This window comes from Camelus bactrianus, chromosome 15 (genome assembly GCF_048773025.1).
Source record: "Camelus bactrianus isolate YW-2024 breed Bactrian camel chromosome 15, ASM4877302v1, whole genome shotgun sequence".
In the NCBI taxonomy this organism is placed as follows: domain Eukaryota; kingdom Metazoa; phylum Chordata; class Mammalia; order Artiodactyla; family Camelidae; genus Camelus; species Camelus bactrianus.
In genome coordinates this window covers 34,287,036-34,312,437 of record NC_133553.1, presented here as the reverse complement: position 1 = coordinate 34,312,437, position 25,402 = coordinate 34,287,036, and the positions used below count along the sequence as shown (strand labels likewise).

Below are 25,402 nucleotides of genomic sequence, written 5' to 3'. Positions count from 1 at the left end.
CACAGAAACATGGGATTTTCAAAGGCAAGACCCCATCCACAAAGGGAGACACGGGATGAGAACTGCTGCTGGGAGAGAATGCGAGTAGCGAGGAAAGGCTTTCTGCAGCCCAAACGGGTGGAGAGGGAGAGAGAGAGAGAAATCCCCTCGCAGGGCAGGCTGCAGGCCTCTCCCACTTGCTTGAGGAGCTGGAAGAAGTTATTGCCATTGGTGTGTGCAACACGAGCAGGCAACACAGAGGGTGGGGGCCGAGGGGTGAGGGGGTGAGCAGTGGCTTCCAAGAACCAAGCCCCGCTGACGTGTCCTCCTGCCCCAGCGTTCTCCAGACCTACACTAACCTGGAGGTATTAAATAAAACCCAACAAGCAAGTCCTGGCCGGGGTCGACCTGGACTGACTGGAGACCTGAGGGGACATGGTGGGTGTCTTGGTTGGCCGAGTTCAGTCCCAGGGAGGGTCTTGAACTCACCTCTTGGCTGCACTGTCCTGCTGTGAGACAGAGATGGTTTGAAGAGTTTGTTCTGCAATCTTTGCAGCTCCAGATGGTTTTTAACTATGATAAGAAGCTCTAAGTCCAAGCTAGCTTTCTCATGCAACTGTGCCCTTGCCGGGGACAAGTAGGAGGTGTCCCCCATGCCACCCTCCTCCCACACTCAGGAACACCATGGAAGAAGCCAGGGATTTCACAACACCCTTTAGTTCCAGGTGAATACATGAGAGCCAGTCACTGCCATCCAATAATTCCCAGGCTTTGCCAGCTCTTGGGACCTGCATGAAAGATTCTGCCCCCAACAAGAAACAGAAAAAGCCTCCTCTGCTTACCACTCAGCTCCCACCAGAAAAAGGCCAAAATCCCACAGCGTAGTGGGTGCTGTGGCTGGTCAGGCTGGCTGGAATCTGCCGCAGGGCTGGCAGCCACATGGGCCTGACTGCTGTGGCTGGGGCTGAGGAGGGTGGAGGGCAGGAGAGGGAAGGGCCGGCCTGGGAGAGCCCACCGCTCTGGGCCTCGGCTCAGGGAGAGAGCAAGTCTAGGGGGAGCCGCTGGAAAGAGGCCTTGGTGTTGAAGCATCTACCTCGGTCTTCCAACAAGGGTGGGAAGGGCTCTCACTACTTCCAAAGGGCTGGGGGGCAAAAAGGATGAAATCAGGGGAGAGCTCAAAGGTGCGGCCTCTTAAAAAACCCTCCGGCTTACAGCAGGCAAGTGCACCTGCCAGGGCCTGAGGGGAGGGGCGTGGGGAAGGAACTAGGAGACTTTTTTTCTTTCCCAGCATGACCTCCAGCTGGCTTTGCAGGCAGCCAGGTTCTACTGCTCCTTACCTGCCTCCCCATAGCAGACTAGCACACCCAAAATAAAAGCGAAGGCTGACAGTGTGTGAAACTGGAGCGAGAAGTCCCCGCAGCTAGAGCAAATGGCTGCGGGGTCGGGACTTCTCTGCTCTATGTTTTCTTTACAACATGTATTTTCTCTTCTGTCTCCTATTCGTTTTCTTACCCCTGGATGTTCCTGGCTGGCTTTGCACCTCCCCCATCCCACCCCCCCAGCCCAGAGCCCACTGGAATCCCACCACTGCCCCCAGCCTGCTTGGGTTCAGATAAAGATCTCAAAGATGCACCGCCTCGCCGCACCCCCACCCTGGCTCTAAGCAGCTTCCTTTCTCAGAAGGCCTGGCACGTCGTCGCAGAGGGCTCTGCTGCCCAACATCTCAAAAAAGGAAAAGAAAAGAAAAGAAAACCAACTCAGTGATCTGCAGGTGCAAAACGGAAGCCATCGCTGGCCATTTTCAGAACTAGTGTGGCGCACGCTCTCCTTCCGTCGCAGTGGGAAAGAACACAGTTCAGGTACAGACGCTGGCTGGTGTGACCCGGGGGCGCCGGCCGGACTTTACTGCTCCTTGTTTTCATTCGCTGTCTCTTCACAGTTATCCTGCTCATCCTCCTGGACCAAGAACTCCTCCGGGGGCCACCGTAGCTCCCCGCTCTCCACCTCCCCCTCTGTGGGCTCCACCACGATAGAGGGCAGACGGTCCTTCAGTTTGCAGCAGCGGTCGAAGTCTGACGGATCCGGGAAGATCTAAAATGAAAGTGGAGACAGAACCAGGTCACCTACACGGGCAGGATGGAGCCCCCGCTGTGCACCAGGGACCGTGCTAAGCCCTCAGGATACTGGACAGAGCCAGGATATAGGCAGGAGCCAGGGAGCAGATTCTGGGGCAACAGATGAAACCATCCCTTAGCAGACTAGCCCTGAAGCTGAAACTTTTCGCAGCAGTGTTTGTATTTTTTGTTTTGTTTTCAGATAAAATAACTCAAAATCACATCATTCCACAGTAAGTCACATCTCCATTTGCAGCAAGCATTTTACTCAAGAAAGCCAACGCATACAACAAGTGCCAAACATTAAATTCCTCCCAGGATAATTATTGGCATCTGGTATGAGCCAGCTACCAGGCGCTTTACATGTATAATTTGGACCCAACACAGTCATGCTGAAATGTAGGTGCTGCTAATGCTACTAGAAAGAATCCTGGGAGATTCTTGGAGAAGGAGGTTGCACAAACCACTCAGCCTGGAAATGAGCAGTGGTGGGATGAGATTCAAACCCAGGTCTAATTTGACTCCCAAGCCTATTCCCCAATACCACCTGCCCCCTCAAGGAGATGGGTTCTGATCTCACTGCAACTGTAAAGTCAAGGCCAAATCAGGGTTGAGGGAGTGGCCCCAGAAACAGGCAAGCTGGGAACACAACCCCAGACTCCTTTTCTACATGTTGAATGACGCCTGGCTCCTTGATGGTTCCGTACCTGAGAGTCTACTTCTCTTTCTAGAGTCCCGTCAACAAAGCATTTTTTAATGCCTACTGTGTGCCCTGCCAAGAGCTGGGAGAAACCCCAAACCAGGCTATAAAATCCAGGCTCTGCAGATTCCCTTTGCGCACACTGCCCTGTGACTACAGCTGACCCAATTCTCTGCCCAGCAGCTTAAGTACTTAATCCAATGGGCTGCTAGTCCCTCACCACTCACAGCCCTCAGGGACATGCCCGAGAGCCGGAGAGAGGGGCCCTGGGGCACACAGAAATCACATGGCACCTTCAAAGCCATCTCTTCCAACTTCTCCACTTGACAGATGAAGAAACTGAGACCCAGAGGGGTCAGGAGACTTGCTCAAGGTCACACAGCTTGTTAATAGCAAAAGAAAAGAGCAAAAACTGGGGAGGGTGGAGACACACATTTGAAGAGATCCTGGGGTGTCCCTGTGCCTGGCTCTGGTCTTCAGAGGGTGCAGAAGTGCTCTCCTACAAACTCAGGCCTTCCCAACCTCCAGGGCACTCCAAGGGTGCCCAATCTTACTGCACCCAACCCCAAGCAGTGCAGTACCAGGCAAGTCCCTGACCACGTCACAGGCCATGTGGGCCTTCTGGGAATCACGGGCCTCAATACAACTTTCCCAATCCCCACAGACGAGTGATTATTAACCATTTATCCAATAAAGCCTTATTGCTGGGGATTAAGTCTTAAGCCAGCTGCACAACCAGGCATCATTAAAGACTTAACAAGGCTTATAAAAAGTATCGTAGTGGCAGCCAGGAGGAGAACAGGGCATGGAGGGGCTAGGCTGGTGGGGTGAAGGGAGGCCTGGGGAAAGTTGACCCCCACTGTGGGCTTTCTCTTCCTGCTGCGGCCAGCCCTCAGATCTGCCCCAGACTGTGCTGTGCACACAGACCCCTGTGCTGAGGAGGGAGAGGGTCAAGAGGCTTACTTGGGCCCCTCCTCACTTCTCATGTGGAGCTGGAGCCCCTCCCTATAGGTGAGGACACATGGGCCCTTCCAAGCACAAGCTCTGGACGTGAGTGAAGGGAACCCTACAAGTGGAAAACATGCTATGCTTTGCAAAGCTCTGTCAGAGTTCACCTCCCATAGGCCTCACCACCCACTATGGGCAGAGAGACCCTGGGGCTCTGAGGGTCACATGGGAGAGCCAGGATTCAAGCCTAGATCTGCTGTTTTCAGTACCTGTGACTTCTGGGAAATGAATGGACACCACTGGGTCAACATGCCCATTTCACAGAAACCTGAGCAGGGAGGATGGGCAAGGCCCTGGGCTATAACAGCCCATTTGGCTGCTGGAGGCCCCAGTTCAAGCCCCAGGATGACTATCTGGGCAGTCAGGTCCAAAAGGTGAGCTTCTCAGTCTGGACAGCTGTTCTAAATCTTTAAGGACTGAGCTGAGACATAGGAAGAGGAGATGGACGCCTGGCCCAGGACAGACCTAAGCCCCTGCCTCCACCCTCTGACCTCAAGCCCTGGGCCGTGCCTACCCTGTGACTCCCCAGCTGAGAAAGGTGGCAGCCAGCTTCTAATTCTGATCACTCAAGCTGAGGAAGAGCAAAGAGACAAGCAGCAAGGAAGGAAGAAGAGGACAATAAGGGTGGAGAACATGTGCTTTCATTTTTAGCTGGGAATGGGTCTTTAACCAAAAATAGGGGAAAAAAATGTTAAAGTAAGGATGATGATGATGATGGAAGGTATGCCAGGCACATTTGCTGAGCAGGACCTGTCTTCATAATCCTCTGAAGTATGTCGTGGTGTGATGACTATTTTATAGATGAGGAAACTGAAGCACAGAGAGGGCAAGTGACTTACTCAAGGCCACAGAGCTAGGAAGTGGCTTAACAGGGACCCAAACTCAGACCTCCAGGACTTCAAATGAGGTGTTCATTTGATAACACATAGTGTCAAGCCATAGACCCCAGATTCTATGTCCTCGATGCCACTTGTATAACCTTAACCAAGACCTCTCAACCCCCTGTGCCTCAGTTTCTCCCTTTAAGAAGTAAAGTCACATAAACAAGTTTACACTGTATAGCACAGAGAACTTATATTCAATATCTTGTAACTTATGGTGAAAAAGTATATGAAAATGAATATATGTATGTTCCTATGTGACTGAAGCATTGTGCTGTACTCCAGAAACTGACACAACATTGTAAACTGATTATATTTCAATAAAAATATATTTAAAAAAAAGAAAAGAAGTGAAGTGACCTTCTGGTCTTACTAGATGGGTCCAAATCCTTGGCAAATACAGAGACGATAAAATGCTTTGAGGACATATGCTAAATTCAAATTGGAATGTCCTCTTTGGAGCAGTTTCAATAGGACTATAGTAAGTATTCAATCTCCAAGCAAGAAGCAGCAACACTAATACAGTAATTAAAATAACTCCAGACAATGCCTTTCATACCAGAAGCTGCACAATTAAGTCTTTTAAGTCCTTGGGGGAAGTCTGAGCATTGAACTTCTGATACTGCTTAGTTGCCAGAGAACTTTGCTCCCTGAAGCAGGCACCATCAAAAAAAAAAATTTTTTTTTTTTTTTGCAAAGCCTAATGACATTTAAAAAAATCACTGTAGTAATCTAACCCTCCCATCAGAGATTTTATTTTATTATCAGATAGTACCAATTTATGCCTCGGAAAATTGTAGCTCTCTCCAAAGACAAACAAAACGCACCCAAAACCAAACAGCTTCTCATTTCCTTACGTCCAGACAGAAAGGCTTGCAAAGCGTAGCTGAGTATTTTGCTAGTACAATCTTATCTCCAATAGCTGCCTAAGAGGCTGACCCCAAGGAGGTCAAGATTTTTCCACTAAGTCATGCTTTTTAATCATCTAGGCAGCAGAAAAATGAGAGGTTGCAACTGCAATTTGACGGGGTGGGGAAGGCAGTGGAAAAAAGGACTCAAATCAGACTTGCCAAGCACATGACAGGTAGGGCTGGGGCGGCAGGCCAGCCTGGCATGCTGTTTGCCTGCAGGAACTGGCAGGGAATAAAGCACTGCCCTTGTTCCAAAAAGAAACTGCTTCTGGTTAAATCTCTTACCCCAAAGCGTCCCTTCTCTCTGGACAGGGGAAAGGGGGGAAAAAAGATCCTTTTCTCTTCTCTCTGCAGCAAAAGCTCATCTCCAAGAAGTCTAGAAAGGAAGCCTAGAAAGGAGGCTCTGAGAGGCATTTCCCACCCTCAGTCTCAAAGGCAGGACAGATCTAGAAGCATCCAACCCCAGCTGTGTTTCTCTCAGCCCTGCCCTTTCCTCTGTGCGCCAGCACTGGACTCCACATCCAGCTGTCACACTCAGCTGCCAGGGATGATGGCTCGGATGAAACTAAGAGACATCAAGTTCCCTCCTTTGCAAATGAAGTCTTGGAGATCACACACACACACCCTAACCCTAACCCTAACCCTAGAACATCCCAGGTCCCGCATGTCCCACTGCGGAGGAATAGCAGGCATTCAACTTGGTAATATGAATTTTACAGGGGACACTTCTTCAAAAGCATCCTTTGCCAGGTAGCCTCCAACTCAAACAGGCCCTGACATTTTGGGAACTCAAATGAGTTCACTTGAAAGGTCAAAGGCATTTTAGGACCTTCTAGGAAGAAATGATCTGTGCAATATAGTTTGGATGCCAATATACTGGAATTTCTGGCTGTGTAGATCAGAGCTGTCCAATAGAATTTTTCCACAATAATGGAAATGTTTTCTGTCTGCACTGGCCAACTGTAAACACTAGCCACATGTGGCTATTCAGCACTTGAGGCTAAAATTTTTAATTTCCTTTCATTTTTATTAATATCAATGTATATGAAATATGTAAATATAAATATAAATAGCCACACAAATGAATGGTTAAATATGGAAACAATGAAAGCAGAACTGTTCGGGAAAACTGAGGATGCTTGGCTGATGGACCCCCATGGGCAGCGTCAGAGCAGAGAAGTCTCAGGTGAAGGTGAGCTCCTGGAGATGAGGAATCAGTCAGCAGGCTTTTGTTGAGGATAAAAGTTGCCAGTCAGTCGGCTCCCATTTCACCCATGGAGTGGAACTGAAAAGTAATACCAGGACCCCAAAGGCCCGAAATTTAGGGGCCTACCTATCAACTGTCTGCCTCTAAGCCAGGTGACCTAAACCCGGCTGCCTCTGGGGTGGGAGAGGAGAGAGGTGTCTGGCACCTGGGATGGAAAATGTGAGCGAATCTGGTTGGAGCAGCCCTCCCCCATGCGCATGCATCCCTCAGCCATCATCCTGGACAGACAACTTGAGCTGGCACAAGGAGGGTGGAGGGCTGGGCAAAGAACTGGGAGATGCTAATGGGGAAAGCGGACACCAGCAGGCAGAGGAGACGAAAGGTGGTTAACTCGACACAAAGGGCTAATGACCAGTTCTGCAAGCTGAGACCCAGGGAGCTTGGCCATCCTGCTCCTCCTTGCTGGGGTGGAACAGAGGAAAGAGGCGAGCTGGGGTGCAGGGGAGAGGTGAGGTGGGGCAGAGAGCCTGAGGTGAATAACCAGGCCACTCTCCAAGGCCCTGAGAGGGATCTGCCTCAGCATCCAAAACCACACAGTTAGCCTCTCCCCTCTCTGGTTCCAGAGTGGGGAGAATCAACCTCAAATCTGCAAGGGCATAGCACCACTCCCACAGGTAGACCAGGAGTCTGAAAGATCTGACTTTTACCTTGTCCCCATGTCTGATTATCTCTGTGACTGGGGTCAAGTCATTTTAACTTCTCTGAGCTTCGGTTGTCTCCTGAGTAAAATGAGGAAGGAGTTTCTACTTTACAGTATTGTTTGAAGGACGACATGATATTTCAGATAGAGTGCCCAACACGGTACCCAACAGGCTCAAAGATGTGGAGGCCCATCTCCCTCGTCTCCTCATTTATAAATTAGGATGCTAATTCCCACCTTGTGGAGCTTTGGAGAGAATCAAATACAGCTACGTGTGAACATGTTCTGTGAACTTTAAATTCCTAATGATGGTTCTTACTAGGTAAAGCTGAGGTCCCCAGGAAGCATTTAGAGTGAGGGACTAGGAAGTCTGTAGCTGTGTGGCTTGGGCAGGAGCAAATCAGCAGCACTCCTGGGCTCATGCTCACAAGTTCTAGGCCAAGTTCTTTGGAGAATTAGTGGTGACTTCATCACTTCCCCTCCAGTGCCTCTCTTTTCTCAGGGATCGGGTTAGGCCAGCTGGAATGGAAGCCACTGCCGTGTCCAGATGCTGGCCTTTCAGTGGAAGCCCCTATAGCTAGAAGTCTTCCCATTATGCACACTCCCCTCCTCCACCCCCAGCCTACTGCAGGGGCCTGGGTTTCTTATTTTTCCTGGAGAACAACAATGGATTGGCCTTGTGTGTTTATTCCTTCCTAGGAGGGGCTGGTTTATAACAATGGGCAGATCTCTACCAGCATCCTGCTCTCTGCCAAAGGCTGAATGAATGAGCAGTAGCTAATTCAAAAGAAAAGTACAGCCTGCTTTTTGTCCCTAACAGTATGTGAAGGCAAGAAATATGTTCTTTGAAATCCTTGCCTCCTGCTATTTTATCATCATCAATCATTATTTGGATTTTACTGACTTTTCAAAGTGTGGCTGGTAAGAACAGAAAGAATTATAGCAAAGGGACAGTGGCTACTAACTGGATTCAGGGGATGGGAAAGAACATTCTCCCGTCTCCACTCTGATGCTAGTGACCTCATTCTCCATCCTTGAGAATCACCTCGGTTGAATCTCTCCTGGACTGGGTTACAGAACATCCACCTCACCCTCTCCTACCCTTCTCTGGTATCTCACTAACCCTTTGGGAGGCCTGAGCAGAGACTTGGGGCTTTATAACAACTGTTGGAGCTCCTTCCTTTGGATTAAAGATGCTTAAGCCTCCAGCCTAGAAACTTAAAAGAAAAGGAAATCCTCTGGATAAACACCATCTTTCATAAACATCTCCCAAACACACACCCATCCTGCAAGTCAAGAGTTCCAAATTCCAATTAATTAGCACTAATCGCTGCTGATAACTCTGGGCCCAGCAAGCTGATGGGCCTTTTGGAATGTTAAAGAGCACCTCTCAAAGTTCTCCAGCGTGGTTAGGAAAGATCGCAGCCATCCAGCAGAGATTTCAAACACCCGCATCCTATCACCTATATCATAGGTGCCCTTTGAAAAGAAGACATGCTTCCCAGTCATCTCTGGGCCTCTGGAGATGGCCTCTCTCCATCTCTCCTGTCGGTACTACCGGTGTCCCACAGCCACACTCCCCTCTCAGAAAGCCCAGACTGACATGGCTGCCATTTCCAATCATCCCCTCATTCTTTGTTTTGGAGACAAAAATCTTGATTATTTGGCCTGGTCCAACAGCCTTTTCATCCTTGTCTGGGGTTCCCTTCTTCACCTCTACCACAGGGCTTCCAAACCCATCCCTGGATGGAAACAACGCTTTCAAGTCTCTAAGGACTTGCTTACAGCCCAGCCCCAGGGCCTTTGCTTGGACTTCAGTCACCACCACCTCTGCAGAACACTACCTGGGCAGCCTGCTTCGGGACTTAAGCTCTCCCCTCATTCTCATGACCCTCCTTAGGTTCACCTAACCTGTGTAACCTCACCTTCCATGTGCCCTCCCTGAACTTGGTGTCACCCTAGGCTTTTCTCTGGACTCAGGCAGCTTCTTGGCTTCACCTGTCCATGTTAGGCTGAGGATTCCCCAGTCCGCAGCTGCACCTCCCTTTCCACCATCTGTGGAAAATGTCCACTTGGATGACATCCATCACTTCCAACTCACCTTTTCCCAAAGTGAGGTCATCAGCTAATTTATCTGTCTTTTTTTAAGTTAAAAACTCTTTTTCCCCCTCCCAAATAGGAAGCCTTGCTTGATAGTAGGTCCAGGAAAAGAGGCCTGGAGATTTTAGTTGGTCATAACTACAGTATTGATGCAAAAACACTGGATCTAACTGTCCTACGTTCCTAGAGGTCTGCTCACCTCATGGAAGCCATTTACACTAACAGGGAGGTGATGTCCTGCTGTCCTCTGATCAGACACAGTCCGTTCAGTCTAGAGAAGTGGTTCTCAAAGCTCAGTTCCCAAGGTCCTTTCCAGAAGAGAGTGTCCATAGAGTCAAAATATTTTCTTAATAATACTAAGATGTTATTGACCTTTTTTCCTGTGTTGATACTTGCACTAATGGTATAAAAAGGAATGGTGGGTGAAATTGCTGGTACTTTAGCAAGAACTAATGATCAGCAGCAAATTGTACTTGTCCTCATTGTATTCCTCACCATCTCACAAAACAAAAAACTTCATGTCCTAGCTGAAGCAATAAAGATTAATTTTTATGAAATACTGATTCTTAAGTACATGTTGTTTTACTAAATGTCCCTCAACAGATGACTGGATAAAGAAGTTGTGGTATGTATATACAATGGAATACTACTCAGCCATAAAAAGAATAAAATAATGCCATTTGCAGCAACATGGATGGACCCTGAGATTATCATTCTAAGTGAAGGAAGCCAGAAAGAGAAAGAAAAATACCACATGATATTGCTTATATGTGGAATCTAAAAAAACGACACAAATCAACTTATCTACAAAACAGAAACAGACTCACAGACATAGAGAACAAACTTACAGTTACCAGGGGGTAAAGAGGGTAAGAAGGGATAAATTGGGAGTTTGAAATTTACACCTCTTGGGGAGTGATGGAAATGTTTGCTGTCTTGATTGTGGTGGTTGTTTTATAGGTGTATACATCTATCAAAATTCATCAAATTGTACATCTGAAATATGTGTAGTTTACTCTAGAGGAATTATGCCACAATAAAGGGGTTTTAAAAACAAGTACATGTTGTTTCAATATTCTACATGATGGAATGGAAAGTTGGCATAAAACACTTCTGGTGCATGTCAGAGCACCACGGTTGTCTGGAAGAAAAGCACTTGTGTGATTGACTTGCAAGCTGAACTAGCCACTTTTTCCATGGAACTCCATTTTCAGTTGAAAGAATGACTGACCAGCAAACCATGGTTATTCAGACTTGGGTATTTGGCAGATAGAAGCCTGACATTTCAGAGAAAATGACTGATGGTATTTGGTACCAATGATAAAAACTGAGGTCTCAAGCAAAAATTAGAATTTTGGAAAACTTGTATCAGCCACCATTAGCTTGATAGTTCCCTATTACTTGAAGAATTTCTGATGAGACCAGTGAAGATATTAACTAATGTGATTTTTTTTGATATTGTATAATGAAATGTGTTATCATTTGGAAGATCTGCATAACTCAGTGAACCTATATTTTCCTAATGATCAGTGTGGCACGTTATGAAACCAAGCTTGTGTAAAAGATTCATTCAAAGTGCAAGACAGACTAATGAATTTTAATGTAAGAGTACAGAAAGTTCATTGATAAGGGTTTAGATTCCTCATTACCACTAGCCGTTAAGAAACTACCACTTGAGTTTTGCTGAAATAGCAAAGAAAAATATATGAAAAGGCTGTTAAAATATTTCTTCCTTTTCTAACTACATATCTGCATAGGCCAGATTTTCTTTATTTACCTCAACTAACACATACACAACAGATTGAACGCAGAAGCAGATATAAGACTTGAACTGTCTTCTATTAAGCCAGATACCAAACAGATTTGCAAAAATGTGAAACCTTTCTTCTCGATAAACTTTTTTATTTAGGAAAATATATTTATTTTTATTAAAAATGGTTATTTATATTCACATGTAATGGTTTTATTGTTATTTTAAAGGAAGTAATAAATAATAAAAATTTTAAACACTGTTATAATATCAAAAGATATAACCCACAGAAACAAATATCTCTGGGGGTCCTAAATAACTTTTAGGAATGCAAAAGGGACTGAGATAAAAACAACTTGAGGACCAATGGCCTAGAGAAAAAACCCTCATGAAGATGATTCCGTAAGTCAAGGTTGAAGGATAATATGTTTTAAAATTGGAAGAAATTTGATGGGAACATAAAAGGTTCCTTCAAATATCTGAAAGGTTGCCATGAAGGAGAGAGATTTTTTTTAACTCTAGGGGGCTGATTTAGGGTCAGGATGGAAGATTTCACCTCATCATACAATATACTAACAAAAAAATCATAGAATCAACTCTCCCTGTTACAGACGGGGAAATCAAGGCCCAAAAAGGTGATGTGAGTTGCCTGAGATGACAGATACTGGCAAAGCCAAGATTAGAAATCAGTTCTCCAGATTCGTAGTCCACAATCTGCTGTGCTGAGAGGTTCTGTGCTCGGTGTCACTGGCAGGGTCCAAAGAACATGCAGTGACCCAATGCCATATTACTGTAGACCACATTCCTGTCTGAAAGAGACTGGCCCAGTCTTGAAGGTGCCCTCCCACTCCGAGATGCTGCAGTACCACAGTTTTGATCCCAAAGAGAGTGTCTAAATCCACAATCTCCAAACTTGGCATACTCCCTGAAAGAATTTTGATAACCTCTGTCTCCTTTCAAATCTTTGAAAATTGACACATAACGCTTCTGATACATTACAAATATTACCATTTTAAAACAAAACTTTTATACCACTCTTTTAAATATATACCTAATGGCTTATAAATACCATAGCAATTTGATATCAACTACCATGTATTAAAAAAAAAAACTCATAAACAAGCTCTTAAGTCAAATCTTATTCCTTTCTCTACCTAAAAATGTCTTTCTATTCTACTGCTCCATAGAATTCTATCTTAATATATTTTCATGTTTAAAAGTACTTAGTCTTTAGCTTTTTCCATACTTCTCTGCAGTAAAAAGATGTACTTATGTATACAAATTGACTTGAAATGTTTTTCTGTCCCATGACCCTAAGGCTTATGAGTAAAAAAAAAAAAAAAATCTGGATTGGCTTATTGCAGCTATTAGTATAAAAGTGATCATAAACATACCACATGTAAGTATTAGACAAAAAAGTAATTTTTATTGGTTTCTTATTGCAGTAGATAGGTGGGATTTACAAAGCTTCTTAGACAGTAACATTTTAAATGGCCCATTTGTTTGATGGCCCTAAGGTTTCTACACCCTGGGAAAAAGACACCTTAAAAAGATTCAGGAAAGTGAGAATCAGGTCCTTTTAATAAAAGGGGTAGAGGGCAATCTTGACAGGAAAGGTAGGGAAAGAAAACTAGTGAAGCCTGTCTTCAGGAAATGCAGTTTTAGAAAAGCAACAGAAGGAAGCAGAAGATGTGGAAATTGATTTCCCCAAAATGCTCTCTGTTGGCACATCCCTTGGAAAGTTTGTGTGAACCCCAGGACAGCTACCCTCTGGTTTTAACACTTTGTTAAAACATGAAGTGGTGTATACACAGGACATTATTAAGAAGAAATTTGGGGTTAAAACCCCCAATATTAGGGTGCCAAGGAAAACAGCCAGAAGGTTCCTGGTGCTTCTGCTGCCATATCCAAGGGGCAAGAGACCAAAGAAATACAGAAATCATAACTTAGTATTAGCTGAGCTTTAAGAGTGCTTCCATCTAAGAGGACACATTCAACCCTTCAAGAAAAAAAAAATTCCTTCATGGTAAGAACAGTGATGCCAGCCTCAGGAAGGCAGACACCACCATCACTATTCTCTCCTGTCCATGTACACACTATGGCTCCATTGCATTTTTCATTGACTCACTTGTTTAAAACATATTTTTTTAAATAAAACTCTTTCACTACATAAATGGAAAATTAGTATTACTTGTCATAGGTAGTAACCATAAAATACACTAACATTTTTAAAGTTTGTCTGTGTAACACCTAAATTAACTTTGTAAACCACCAGGCATAGGTGGACCCTACTGGAATGTTGGCCTAGGCTGTTTACTTGTTGCAAGGAACCTAGAGCCTTGCAATGCTATTGGTGGAAGCCCCTCGAACACTGGCCCAACACTTCTGTTATGTTCAGATCTACCTCTAAGAGCCTGTTTATCTTTAATTCCAGGGAAGCAATATTTCTAAACCATGACTTATTTCATGAGCCAGACCTAGAACCCCAGGAAAACCAAAGTGGGTCTGGGGACTAAATGTACATCTGGTCAACCTTCTTGGGGTTCCAGGCTGAGGCAGCTTCTCTGGTCTTCCTCAAGGTCACATGGTGCTCCAATGTCATTAATAGAATAAAGGAGATGAGTAGGGCAAACACGGACTCATGTGCATTCGTAATCCACAGAGCACATCAATTTTCCCACTATGGGACAAGAATACGCTCCCCGGCCGTTTGGCAATGCTGACAAAATGTTGCCTAAACATCTTAATTGTCATAATCTCTGCTCAAAATAAGCAATTAACAAGCTAGAGGAAGATGTACAACATCTCCCAAACCCTTTAAAATGACCAAACACCTTTCTGACTTCTCTCCACAAAGTTCCTCCATTATCCCATCGATATAGATTTTACACCCCTGAGATTCTATTTGCTAGAGCTTTCAATGCTGGAAGCTTATATTATGATAAACTCTTTTCTTTGTTTTCTGTTTTTAAGGAAATATACAATCAAGAGGCTTAATGAAGTTGAGTCTCTCTGATTCAGTAATTCTACTTCCAGAAATTCATTCCGAGGAAACAAATCAGACCTGTGCAGAGATTTGTGTAAAATGATGTTCAAAGCAGTGTTCTCTGTGAGAATAAAATATGCCACAACCTAAATATTCAGCAATAAGTGGTACATAACAAAATGAAATGCGGTTTTACAAAGAAAACCAAATGACAGGAACACAGTCACAATATTATACTAAGTGGGAAAAAATTGACTTAGAATATACAGTATTATCTCAATTTTATTTTTTAATAAAAATGCATAGAAAAATACTGGAAGTAAACATACCAAAATGTTTCAGTGATGGGAATATGGGCATTTTTGTCCTTTGTACTTCTCTATATTTTCCTAAATTTCTAAAGGGAATTAATATTACCTTTATAATAACACACACATACACACACTTATACTTTTTGACTCAGAAATTCTACTCTCAGTCTCCACTCTCAGGAAATAGTATAAACTATGGATAAAAAATTTATATGTAAAATTACATATAAATTATCACATTACTTATAAAAGAAAATGTATAAAATTTTTTAAAATTCAGTAATTGAAGACTGATGAAAAAATCATGTTGTAACTTTGTGATATAACATTGTGCAATTATTAAAATGCAGGCTTTAAAGCATTTTTAAGATAAATTTTAATGATGCGATGCTGCTGACTTTCATACCTTTAAGTAAAAAAGCAGAACACAACTCTGTGATCTTGGCCCCATAAAAATATAAGCGCTATGGAAAAGAAGGGAAAAGATGCTAAAATGTTAACAGTTGAGAGTCACTCATGGTGAGATTGTGGTGACTGGAAAACAAAAAGTTTAAAGAAGAAAATAAAAATTCCATAATGGGCATATGTTACTTTAAAAATTTGAAAAGTAAGCATAAGAATGATAAAATACGCCAATTTTACCGAAAATATGAAATTACTCAAAAAGGTAGGAAGGAAAAGAAAATTTTCCTATAATTACAGCACTCTGACCTAAAACAACCGCTATTAACATTCCGCTGTCTGCCCTTTCGGTCATGAGTAAGTGTGAGTGTGTGAGTTCACGTAACAGTGTGTGTGTGTGTGAGCGTGCACACCTCGGTAGGCATCTCAGGCTCTGTCCACAGGGATCAGCGGCTGAGCTTGGCGATGCCCACACACCTCGGGCTAATGCTCTCCTACTGACAAATTAGAGCTTATAAACAGGGCTGTTTCTGGAGAAAATGCTTAGGAACTTGGGAAAACCAAGGATGCCTCTCCAATCCAGGGTAGACGAGTGTTTCAAGCTCTACAGAGCAAAGGCAGACAATGAATCCAAGGCATATTATTAATTCTGCCTGGAAACTACCTTCAGGTTCACGTTAGGAGAAAGTCAGACCTAAAGACCAACCCTCTCTGGACTGAGGCTGGTTAACTGCCCTCCTTGCTCAGGCCAATTCTACTTTGGCTGAGAGGTCCAGAACCTTCCCTCCCGCTGGCTCCAATACAATTCCTGGCCAAGCTGCAAATAGTCAGCGTTGCTCCAGCCAAGTGCTCAGGTGCCTCTTCTATACAATTTACCTAAAAGGAACTTCTGACAGTGCAAGGCAATTTATTCTACCAGGGAGGGGGCTGAGGGAGCCCCCAAACTTCCCTTGAGGTCAAAGGCTAGCTGGACAATGGTCTGGAGAAAGTTTTAACAAATTTTAATTTTTTTCTAAGACAGGTCTGTGCAATAAGGGGCCCTCCCCCAGACGAAGACTAAGGAGCAGACACAGGATTTGATTGACTGACAGAGCATCCTCCTGAGCCGGGCTCAGGGACAACGGAAGGGTGGGTGGTGAGGTGAGAGGCAGCCAGTGGGGCACAGCAGCTAGGAGACTGAAAAGGAGTGAAGCCCTGGCAACTCTGAGCCCCATACAGATGAAGGCCTGTCTTTACCCTCCGAGGATTTTATTTCAGGACTTGGGCCTGAAAGATCATTTCGGGACATTCACTAGACACCCAGGAATAGCTCTTGGCTCCAGGCACAAGATTTACCACCCAAACTCATCCCTTTCCCTAATGGCCCAATCCTCCTCTCTATCCAACTTGGGAGACTGGGTTGGCATAGAGAAAATGCTGATCCTATAAAAATCCATGCCACGGGATGGCCAAGGTAGAGGGATAATTCTCAGTGTAGGAAAGGGAGAGCGGTCGGGTCCAATCAATCACAAAGCATCATTAAGCAACTATTTGCAGGACACTGCACTGAGCATCGTGGGAACAAAGAGCCATCTAAGACACAGAGCCTGGGTCTGGAGAGTGATGAACGCACCACCGATGGAGAGGCCTCTGGCCTAACACAGGCCCTTTGAGAGAAGGCCGGGCTGTGTGGCTCTAGTGTGTGACATGCTGTCTTGGGAAGTGAAGCGAGCTTGTTCTCTCCCTGGCTGTGCTACAGACTCACTGTTGTGACCACGGTGTGTGTGTGTGTGTTGGGGGGGGGGGGCATGGGAATAATTCCAGCCTTCTGCAGGCCCTCACCCAGTGGCGTTCTAAAACAGTGAACACCAAGTTTGTATTGAGGCTTTGGGCACTGGAAGGGAGGTGCTGGATCCCTCATACAAAGTAGACGAGACCTTACCAACGTGGGCACTGACTCAAAAAGAGGCAGCACGTGCAGATACAGGCCTAATGCCACTCAAAGAAACAGGCTCCTTGTGCTTCTGAACTGTGTGGCCTTATCTGCCTGTTTTGCATCACATTCTTATGAACTGTACTAAGCAGGGAGCAGGGGGATGGGGTAGGAATAGGAGAAAGAAAACTCACTGGGATTCCAGTAATGTGGCGTGTCCATGGCTGGACGTCTCCTGCCAAGTGCTTTGGAATTTTAGCTTTATGTCTCTCCAGGGACAACTGAGGCTTTTAAAGTCTGATGTGAAAGACGATTTCCTGGTGAATGTGGGACTTCTGTGCAGCTGCTCAGTAGGGCCTCCGAAACTCTCGAGAACAAGTTGGGTACCCAGCTGTGGGTAGCCAATCAGACAAGGGCACAAAGATGAGGACACGAAGGTAGTGGATGAACTCCACCTGGAGTGGCCTTGTGAGCAGGGGCTTGTGGGAGACGGAGCAGAGATGCACTCAGGAACCTCAACCCACCAATGATTTCAACATCTGCATTTACAAAGGTGGGAACAGGGAAGCCAGGCTCAGGGGGTCTCGTAAAGAAAAGCTCAGCGGAGATAGGAGTGAAGAGAAAGTGTTTCTGAACTGCTGCCTGACCTTAGCTGTTAAACTGAGCCTGTTCTTTGAGAGAGGAGTTGCTGCTTCTGAGAAGGAGTGAGGAGGGGAGATGAAGGAGTTGGCTATTGCTGGGCCTTGAAGATGGAAAAGGCAGAGGTCCCATCTGGGGAGGGGCTAGCTCCCAGCCAGCATGGTGTTTTGAACCCACCCTAATGCAGAGCCAAAACACAGGCTCAGACTGCAAGAAACAAAAGACAGGGCTGTGGCAGGAAGAGGTCACCCACCACTGTCCCTCCTCCCTATCATATAAAACACCAGGATACCCCTCCCTCTGTCTAGACAAATGCATGGGAAGATGCAGGGAAGATCTTAGCTCTGCAGATCAAAAGCAAGGCCCAGGACATGGGACACTGTGGTGAGTGCAGAATTAGCACCTCTGGTTTACAGTGCATCCTCCCTGGCTTCCCCCTGCCTGCCTGACTGGTGGATGTCAAATGGTAGGAGTATGTGACCAAGAACAGCAGGAGGAATACAATGGGCGACCAGTGAGGGACATGTGTGCTGATCAGAGAGGAATTTAGAGAGCCTTGGGAAGGATAAAAGTTATCATCTTGGTCCAGTTGCTTTAGAAGGAACAGTTTTAAATAAAAACCATGGAGCCAGATCTCTGTCTAGAACTTAGCATGGGCGATAAAACTGCAGAAGCCTCAGCATGCTGTGCTGTGCTGGCGGAAGTGAGGCAGCAAGGCCAGACTATCATAGCCCTTGGGTTGTGGCAGCATCAGTGTCCACAGGCAAACACTCAGGACCCTTCCCCATTCAGGGCCCAGACCATTCGGGCACAGCAGGGAAGGAGACCCAGCCAGCGAGGCATTCGGAAATGCCACATTCTTAGAGCCCCTGGAATCAGAGGAGGGCCCTGCAAGGCAGCTACTGACCCGCCTTCTTGAATTAGGAAAAGTAAGAAGGCATTAGGCACAGACATTCCTGTCCCATGAGCCGGAGAACAGGAGGCCCACAGACACAGCGTGGGGAGGGAGCTGCAGACAGCAGGGACATAAACATCCTCATGGAGACCCTCCCACTCAGCCCCATGAGCTGGCCGCCACCCACATCCCGCCCAAAACGTACTCAAGACTTTCTAGTAACCGTTTACTCACCCACCCGGCAAGGTGTCATAATTCATGCCAAGTGAGAGTGCCAACATGGATTTTGCATATTGAATTGACTCTCTAAATAAATGTTAAGACGACATAAGGCACCAGCTCTGTTGATTTTTATACATGCTCATAAAATGGCACTAACTTCCTAAGCACAAGAGATAGGGCTTACCTGAATCCTTCAGGGGATAAAAAGACATCTATCGGAGTCTGAGAAGGCCCTTTAAAAATCCTATGGCAGAGGGGAAGGTGGCCAGCTTTAGAATCAAGAGACTTGATTTCACTGAGACAACCACCATCCACTTAGCACCTGCTCTGTGAAGGCCCTGGGCCGGCAAGCACCGTGGGTTGGGGAGGGGTATTAGAGGGGTGATGGCTGATGCACACAAAGAGGGAATAAGTCATCCCCTGCCCTCAGAGACCTGGACAGGGAGAAGGTCAGGCAGGATCAGGGCAGCATCATTTAAGCTCAAATGCCACAGGTGTTAGAAGAAGAAAGGTCACATCTGGGACAAAGAAATCGGGAAAGCTTCATCTGGGTAGGTCCAGAAGGTGGGGGAATGACTGACCAAGTCCAGTGTGCCTATTTATTTTACAACCTTGTTTCAAGGTCAAACCACAAGTCTGAGATTCTATTTCATCTGCCAAGTCAAGATTGATGTCTCCTTCCCACTTTTAGTTCCTTGGAAAAGCAGGTCGCAGTAAAAGCCATGTACCATTATTACCCTCAGGACAAATGCCAAGAACAGAGCTTGGAGACCTCCCACCCCAGATCTGAGCCCAGCCTGAGCATGCACAGTGAACAGGCTCTGGCCAAGTGCAGCTCCAACCAATCCCCAGAGCTCTGGTGGGAATGTGTTTAATCGGATGGCACTGGCTTTGAGTGGGTCTAGAGAATATCAGTCATATGACAATTGTCAGAGTAGCTCTCTGCAGAGCCCTGCAGCTGGCCTAAACAGAAGCAAGTCAAGCGGTATTTGAAGGTGCAACAAAATTAGAGATGGAGGTGCCTTCTCAAAGTCCTAATTTTCTTTCAACGCCCAGCCCCAGTCTGACTGCCTTTTCCCAAGCCTTCTGATTGCCACACATGCCTGGGTTGACCGTAGCTTTTTGTATTGTCCCACCAGACTGCCTGTGCTCCAGTTATGTAGATACTGGTTTCCCACATGGGCCCTGGACCCTCCCTAAGGTGCCCAGCATAGCACGTTACATACAGCGAGTACCCAATAAATGTTGCTTGGTTGAAGATAACCACCTCCCCCTTTTCTCTTCATCAGGCAACCAGAAGAACTTTCTGAAGTCCTGTGACAAAATCTTGTGACAGAGTGCTTTGAAGTTCTAGGTAAGATATTTTGGAACTGGGTAGTAGCCACCACTCAGGTAGCAGGGACAGATTTCCTGACAGAAAACTGGGCCTTCACTCTAGCACCACAAGGGAAGATTTGAGGGCCCTTTTCTTAGGCAGCAACAAGTTATTTCAGGAGCACAGAAGTGATTTTATTTTCCTCCTGCCACTGCAGCCCCAAGTCAGCTGTCCTCACCCAGCATTGCAGCCCCTTCTCCATCATCACCGGCAATAATCCTCAGATCCAGTAGAATGATCTGAAAGTGAAGAAAACTGCCCTGTAGGACCTGGCCCTTTATCCTGGGACGTGTTCAAAAGGAGAATATAAAAAGCATACACAGGATATATCGAAGGCTGTGTTTGGAAAGGTTCTGTGATGGAAATCTAAAACCCAGAACTGAAAAAAAAAAAAAACTCACCTGTAACCACAAAGAGATTCACTCTGATTCAGCGGCTTGGAAACTGGTATCCAAAAACACCCCAGCCAGTGGGTCAGGAAACTTCTACCCTCCTACAGGCTGTGGGCCTCCAATTGCCTCTCTCAGACCCACTGTGGGGGTGGAAGGTATAAAACCAACCAGGAAAGGGTATTCCCCCTCTCCCCCTGGACCCCATCAGGCTACCTAATACATATTTCCAGCCAGCCAAGGTGCTTAGCCATATTGACACACAACAAAGGGCCTTCTTGAACCTCCCCAGCATGTCTGAGGTGACTCTGCTGTCACCAGCCAAGTTACCTTACCCAACCTTAGCTTTCATGTCGCCTCCCTTTGATCACGCTCCCTCCATCACACCCACTCAGCTTCCTAGTTTCTACTTCTTTTACAAAACAAATGGCCTTGGATGGTCGTAAGGAGTGACTACCCAGAGCCAGTCTAGATTCTAGCCAAGACCCAGCCCCAAGGCACAGACACGTGATACATCAGAAAAGCGAGGCTTTGGAGTCCAAGACCCAAGTCATCCACTCAGTCTGAGTCTGTTTCCTCATCTGTGAAATAGAACAAGAATTCCCACCTCAGAGCTACAGTCAAGAGTGAATGAGTAACGTTTGTAAAGGGCATGGTGGGCATTCAGTTACTATCTGCTGAATGAGCCCATCACACTATTTATCTTCCCTGGCCAGCCATCCTGCACAATTTCCCTAGCTCCAAAGTCTTTGCTTAAAAACAGACTCTTTCCTCGCCCAAATGTAATAACCTAGACACTCTCCTTGGAAATCTGAAGACAGCTCACTGCCCCAGTTGTATGTGAAGGTCTCTGCAGTCAGCCAGGGGCAACTGAAAAGCACATGGCCAGCCAGAACCAGCACTGGGCTGAGAACCTGAAGGGGTTACTTAGGCCACTTGTTTGGTCCTTATGCATTCTGGATCCACCACACAGGATGATCTCTAAGCTGGATTGCGGCAATCACATCCCTGAGATAGCTACCCTTTGGGGAAAGGTCTCCTCAACTCTAAGTAGTTTGAACATTAACCCTGTTGGAATCAGTTGGTCAACCATCAACCAGAAGAAGAAAGAAGCATTTGGCACAGCCATTCCTCCACCAGACCACCCTTCTCCATAAGCTGCCCCTCACAGTGATGTTGTTATTGCCCAAGGCACAGCTGGGAAGGGAAGTTCTGGTCTGAACTGACTGCACAAATCACTTCCCCTTTGCCACTGTGAGGGGGAGAGTCCACAGCAACCAGGACGACTAGTTAATAACATTGCCTCATGCTTGCTGAACACTCACTGTGTCCCAGGCACTGTGAATGCCTTATACGTGTCATTTCATCATGTTGAATCTCACCACAATTTAGATGAAGACTATTGTTGCCCCATTTTACAGAGGAAGACTGGCATTAGGGGAGTTTCTCAAGGGCACATAGCTCTTACAAGTGGCACTGGGATATAGAATCAAGTCTGCCTCCAGCCCTGGCATAAGCCACCACGCTCTTAAGAGCCAGAAGAAAGCCAGTAATGAACTCACCTGGTAGGAAAGGCCATCCTTTCGGGGGTTAAGGCCAATCTCCTCCATGGATGGAGTGTTCATCATCACCTCAGTCATCTTGGCCGATCTCAGATAGTCAGGGCTGCCAAGAAACCCAGAACAAGTTAACAAACACACACACTTTCACATTCCTACTCTCGGTGCATCCTGCTCTTAGAGCAGGGGACTGTCTGGAAGCAGGATGAGAGGTGTTCGAAACAGAACTCTCAGAAAAACAAGCTCATGCCCCGAGGAAGCACCTTACAAGCCCAGAGAATCAAGCTCTCAACCTCCACCAACAAAGCTCATTGTCTGAAAACCACTCTGCGAACCTCCTCTTCCCTCCTCTCCTGTACTTGTCCCCACTGGCACAGAGTGACTCTGGATTTTCTTTTAAGTGACAGAACTAGAAAAAAAAAACAAAACAGTAGGTAGCTGAGGCCATCTATCTATATTAACACCAATTCAACCCGTCTCTAGGGGAACTGAATATTATTATTACATAATGATAGCAGGTCAAACTCAGGGAAACCAAGTTCAATAATGCTGCCTTCCTAAATTTCTGTCTCTCTGGTGTTCCTTTTTGCAAAATGTCCCACTTAAAGCCCCAAGGGGTCAGCTCTCTGCAAGCTTCACATCTGCAATCCAACCCCCTTCTCCAGCCACAGCCACAGCAGCTGCAGCTCACAGCTTGAAAAACATCCCCTGGATTAAAAGCCTTAAGGATGCCTGGACTCTGATTGCAAAGGAAATTTCCAGAGGGGCCAAGCTGGCCCACCAATGGCTGACATGTGAAAGTGCTTTGTACTTCGTAAGCAGGATACAAATGCTCCATTATCCTCACACAAGCCATGGGCACATACAGGGTCCCGAATGTGTAATGCCAAGTAGCACATACCGAAGTCAACGTACCGGCCACATAACATCCAGTATTTTCACCATCATGCCTTTACACGTGATTTAAAAAAAAAAATAGGATAGGCTTTAGAAAGACTAAGGAAACAGGAGTACCAAACTCTTCTTCATTTTATGGCTCCTACATGGAGTAGAAACGGCATTGGATTTGGAAACAGAAGCGATAGGTTCTGGTCCAAGCTCTGCCAGTCAAGTGCAGTGTGTTCTTGAACAAGTCATATAACCTCTCTGAGCCGCAGGTGCCCTGTTAGGCTGTTACCACGATACTAATTATGCATATCTCACAGTTACGCTAAAAGACTAATCTAGGGGGAGGGCATTGCAAACTGAAATGCTCATCAACTGTAAAGTAATTCCAAACCTTAATCTCTCAGGGGACGATAACTCTGATAGGCCCTAACACCCATCTTAGCAAGTTTTGAGTGGCCAGGGGCACACAGCGTCCAAAGGCCTTCCAAGTCTCACCCATATGGTACCTGGCTGCTCAGATACCACGGAGGGAGTGAAGGGGCGCTCAGAAGAAGAAGGACACTGCAAGCCTCAGGCGTGAGGAAATTTTCACTTTGTTATGAGAGTTCAGTCTCCTCTCTGAAAAGAGCCAGACTAGGATGGGGGAGGGAAAACTAAGAGAAGATGCTGGGTTTCCGGGCAAGTTTAAGGTCGGGAGCCAGGACTCCGAAGTCCGTTTCCTCCTGAGTCATGGAAAGGCTACCGCCGACCCCCAGAGAAATTGGCCAGAAGAGCGCCCACCGGGCTCTCTCCAGGCTTTTAATCAGGTTTCAGGGCGCTCACTTCTCGCTCACGGCTATGCGCGGCCGCGAAAAGTTAAAGTAAGAAGCATGAACTTTCCGGTTCCTCTGCTGAGGAGGACTGCGCGGAGCTGGAGCCCGAGGGGCCCGACTTTCCGCGCCGGCACCTGAGAGCGCGCTTCTGGGGCCGCCAGCGCTCGCCCCCCGACCGCTCTTCCTCTTCCCTAGCGCAGGGAGGAAGCAGCAGCCTGCGCGCAAGTCCCAGCGGCCCGTGGCCTCGCTCCGCAACGAACCGGACGCCCAGAGCGCATCCCTCCCAGCCCCAGCCGGGGTTGGGTGCAAATCTCCGCGTTCCCCCGCTCGGCCAGGGCCCCTTCCAGCCGGGCCCGGTGAGGGCGGCTCCTCCTCAGCCCGGGCCCCCATAAATGCTCGTCGGGTTTAGGGGCCATGGAGAGGAAAGGGATCGAGAGGGTGCAACGACAGCTTGTGCTGCTGCTTGTGGTTTCAGCCGGGTTAAGTGTGGGGAGAGCGTTTTCCTCCACCCCTCGGAGCTCTGCAAACGCCGCCGCTGCACCAGCTCAGCCCCTCTGCCGCCGGCCTCGACGCCGAGACTTGCATGCAAACAAAAAGGAAAAGGGGAGGGGCCCAGGGAGAGCAGGAGCCCCCTGCGCCAGGCAGGGCGCGCGCCTCCTGCAGCCCTCCGCATAGGGGGTTTTATTAACTGGATTCAGCTGTGACCCCTGGTTCCGCACCACCCCCCAACACCACCACCACCATATACACACCCTCCCAGCTGTCACTTAAGTGAGGGCTTCGAGTTCACTTCCTTTGTCTGGATGCTCAGCACCACCTCCCCCCACCCCCACCTTTGCAACCTTGACGTTGACTCCTGCACGGGCTTCGGCAGCAGTTTAATGCCAGGCGCCCTCGCCGCTCACTGCCCTCGCACCCGAACCGGCGCGAGCAGGCGCCCGGGACCCGCAGCCACGGCCACGAGACAGATGCCCGCCGAGGGCGCAGGATACTTACCAGTGAATGGGGAAATATACAGACATGAAGTCCTAGGGGAGCCTGACCCACGCCCTTGTGATTTAAAAACGGTCACTGCGTCCCGTGTAAGGATGTCACGGGCGCAGACAGGCGCGGCAGGCAGCCGAGTGCGGGCACTGGGCGTTCGCCGGTCCGCCTCCTGGAGACAGCCCCACCGCCAGCGGCGTCAGCAGAGAAGACGGAGCTCTCAGTTCTCCACCGAGCTCGCAGCCCCACAAAGGGCCCAGGAAGCCGTATTTATAGGAGCGGGGGCGGGGCTCGGCCCCGGGAGGCCCCGCCCTCTCTCGCCCACTCCTGGAATAACGTCACCAAAATCATGAATGGCTTCGGCGCTCTCAGCTTCGGCAGGCGGCGGCTCGGGGGCGCGCTAGGCTCCGCTCCCCGAGAGCCGTGGTTTGCTGCAGCTTGTAGCCCGACCCCCTCCCCACGATTCACACAGGCAGACACGCGCGTGGACACGCGCGCGCACACACGCACGCAAGGGGGCCGGAGTTCAAAGTCAGCGCCGCTTCGCGTTTACAATCCCGCCGGCGTCGACGCCCCTCTCCCTGCACACACCCCGGGGGTGCTTGGGGGCAAAGGACGTGGTGTGAGGAGGGCGCCCGGGCAGGCTCCGCTTGTGACCGCTCAGAGCTGGCCCTACGC

General features: G+C 47.4%; 1 protein-coding gene across 1 annotated transcript; it reads right to left on the bottom strand.

Annotated features, from left to right (window-relative positions):
- LBH (LBH regulator of WNT signaling pathway) lies at nt 1-24,985 on the bottom strand. The gene is made up of 3 exons (XM_010948440.3): nt 24,737-24,985; nt 22,044-22,146; nt 1-2,070 (listed from the first exon to the last, which is right to left on the bottom strand). Exons 1-3 carry the CDS (start codon nt 24,760-24,762, stop codon nt 1,882-1,884), a joined length of 318 nt encoding a protein of 105 aa, XP_010946742.1. The 5' UTR covers nt 24,763-24,985; the 3' UTR covers nt 1-1,881.
- Nucleotides 24,986-25,402: the final 417 nt, after the last annotated feature.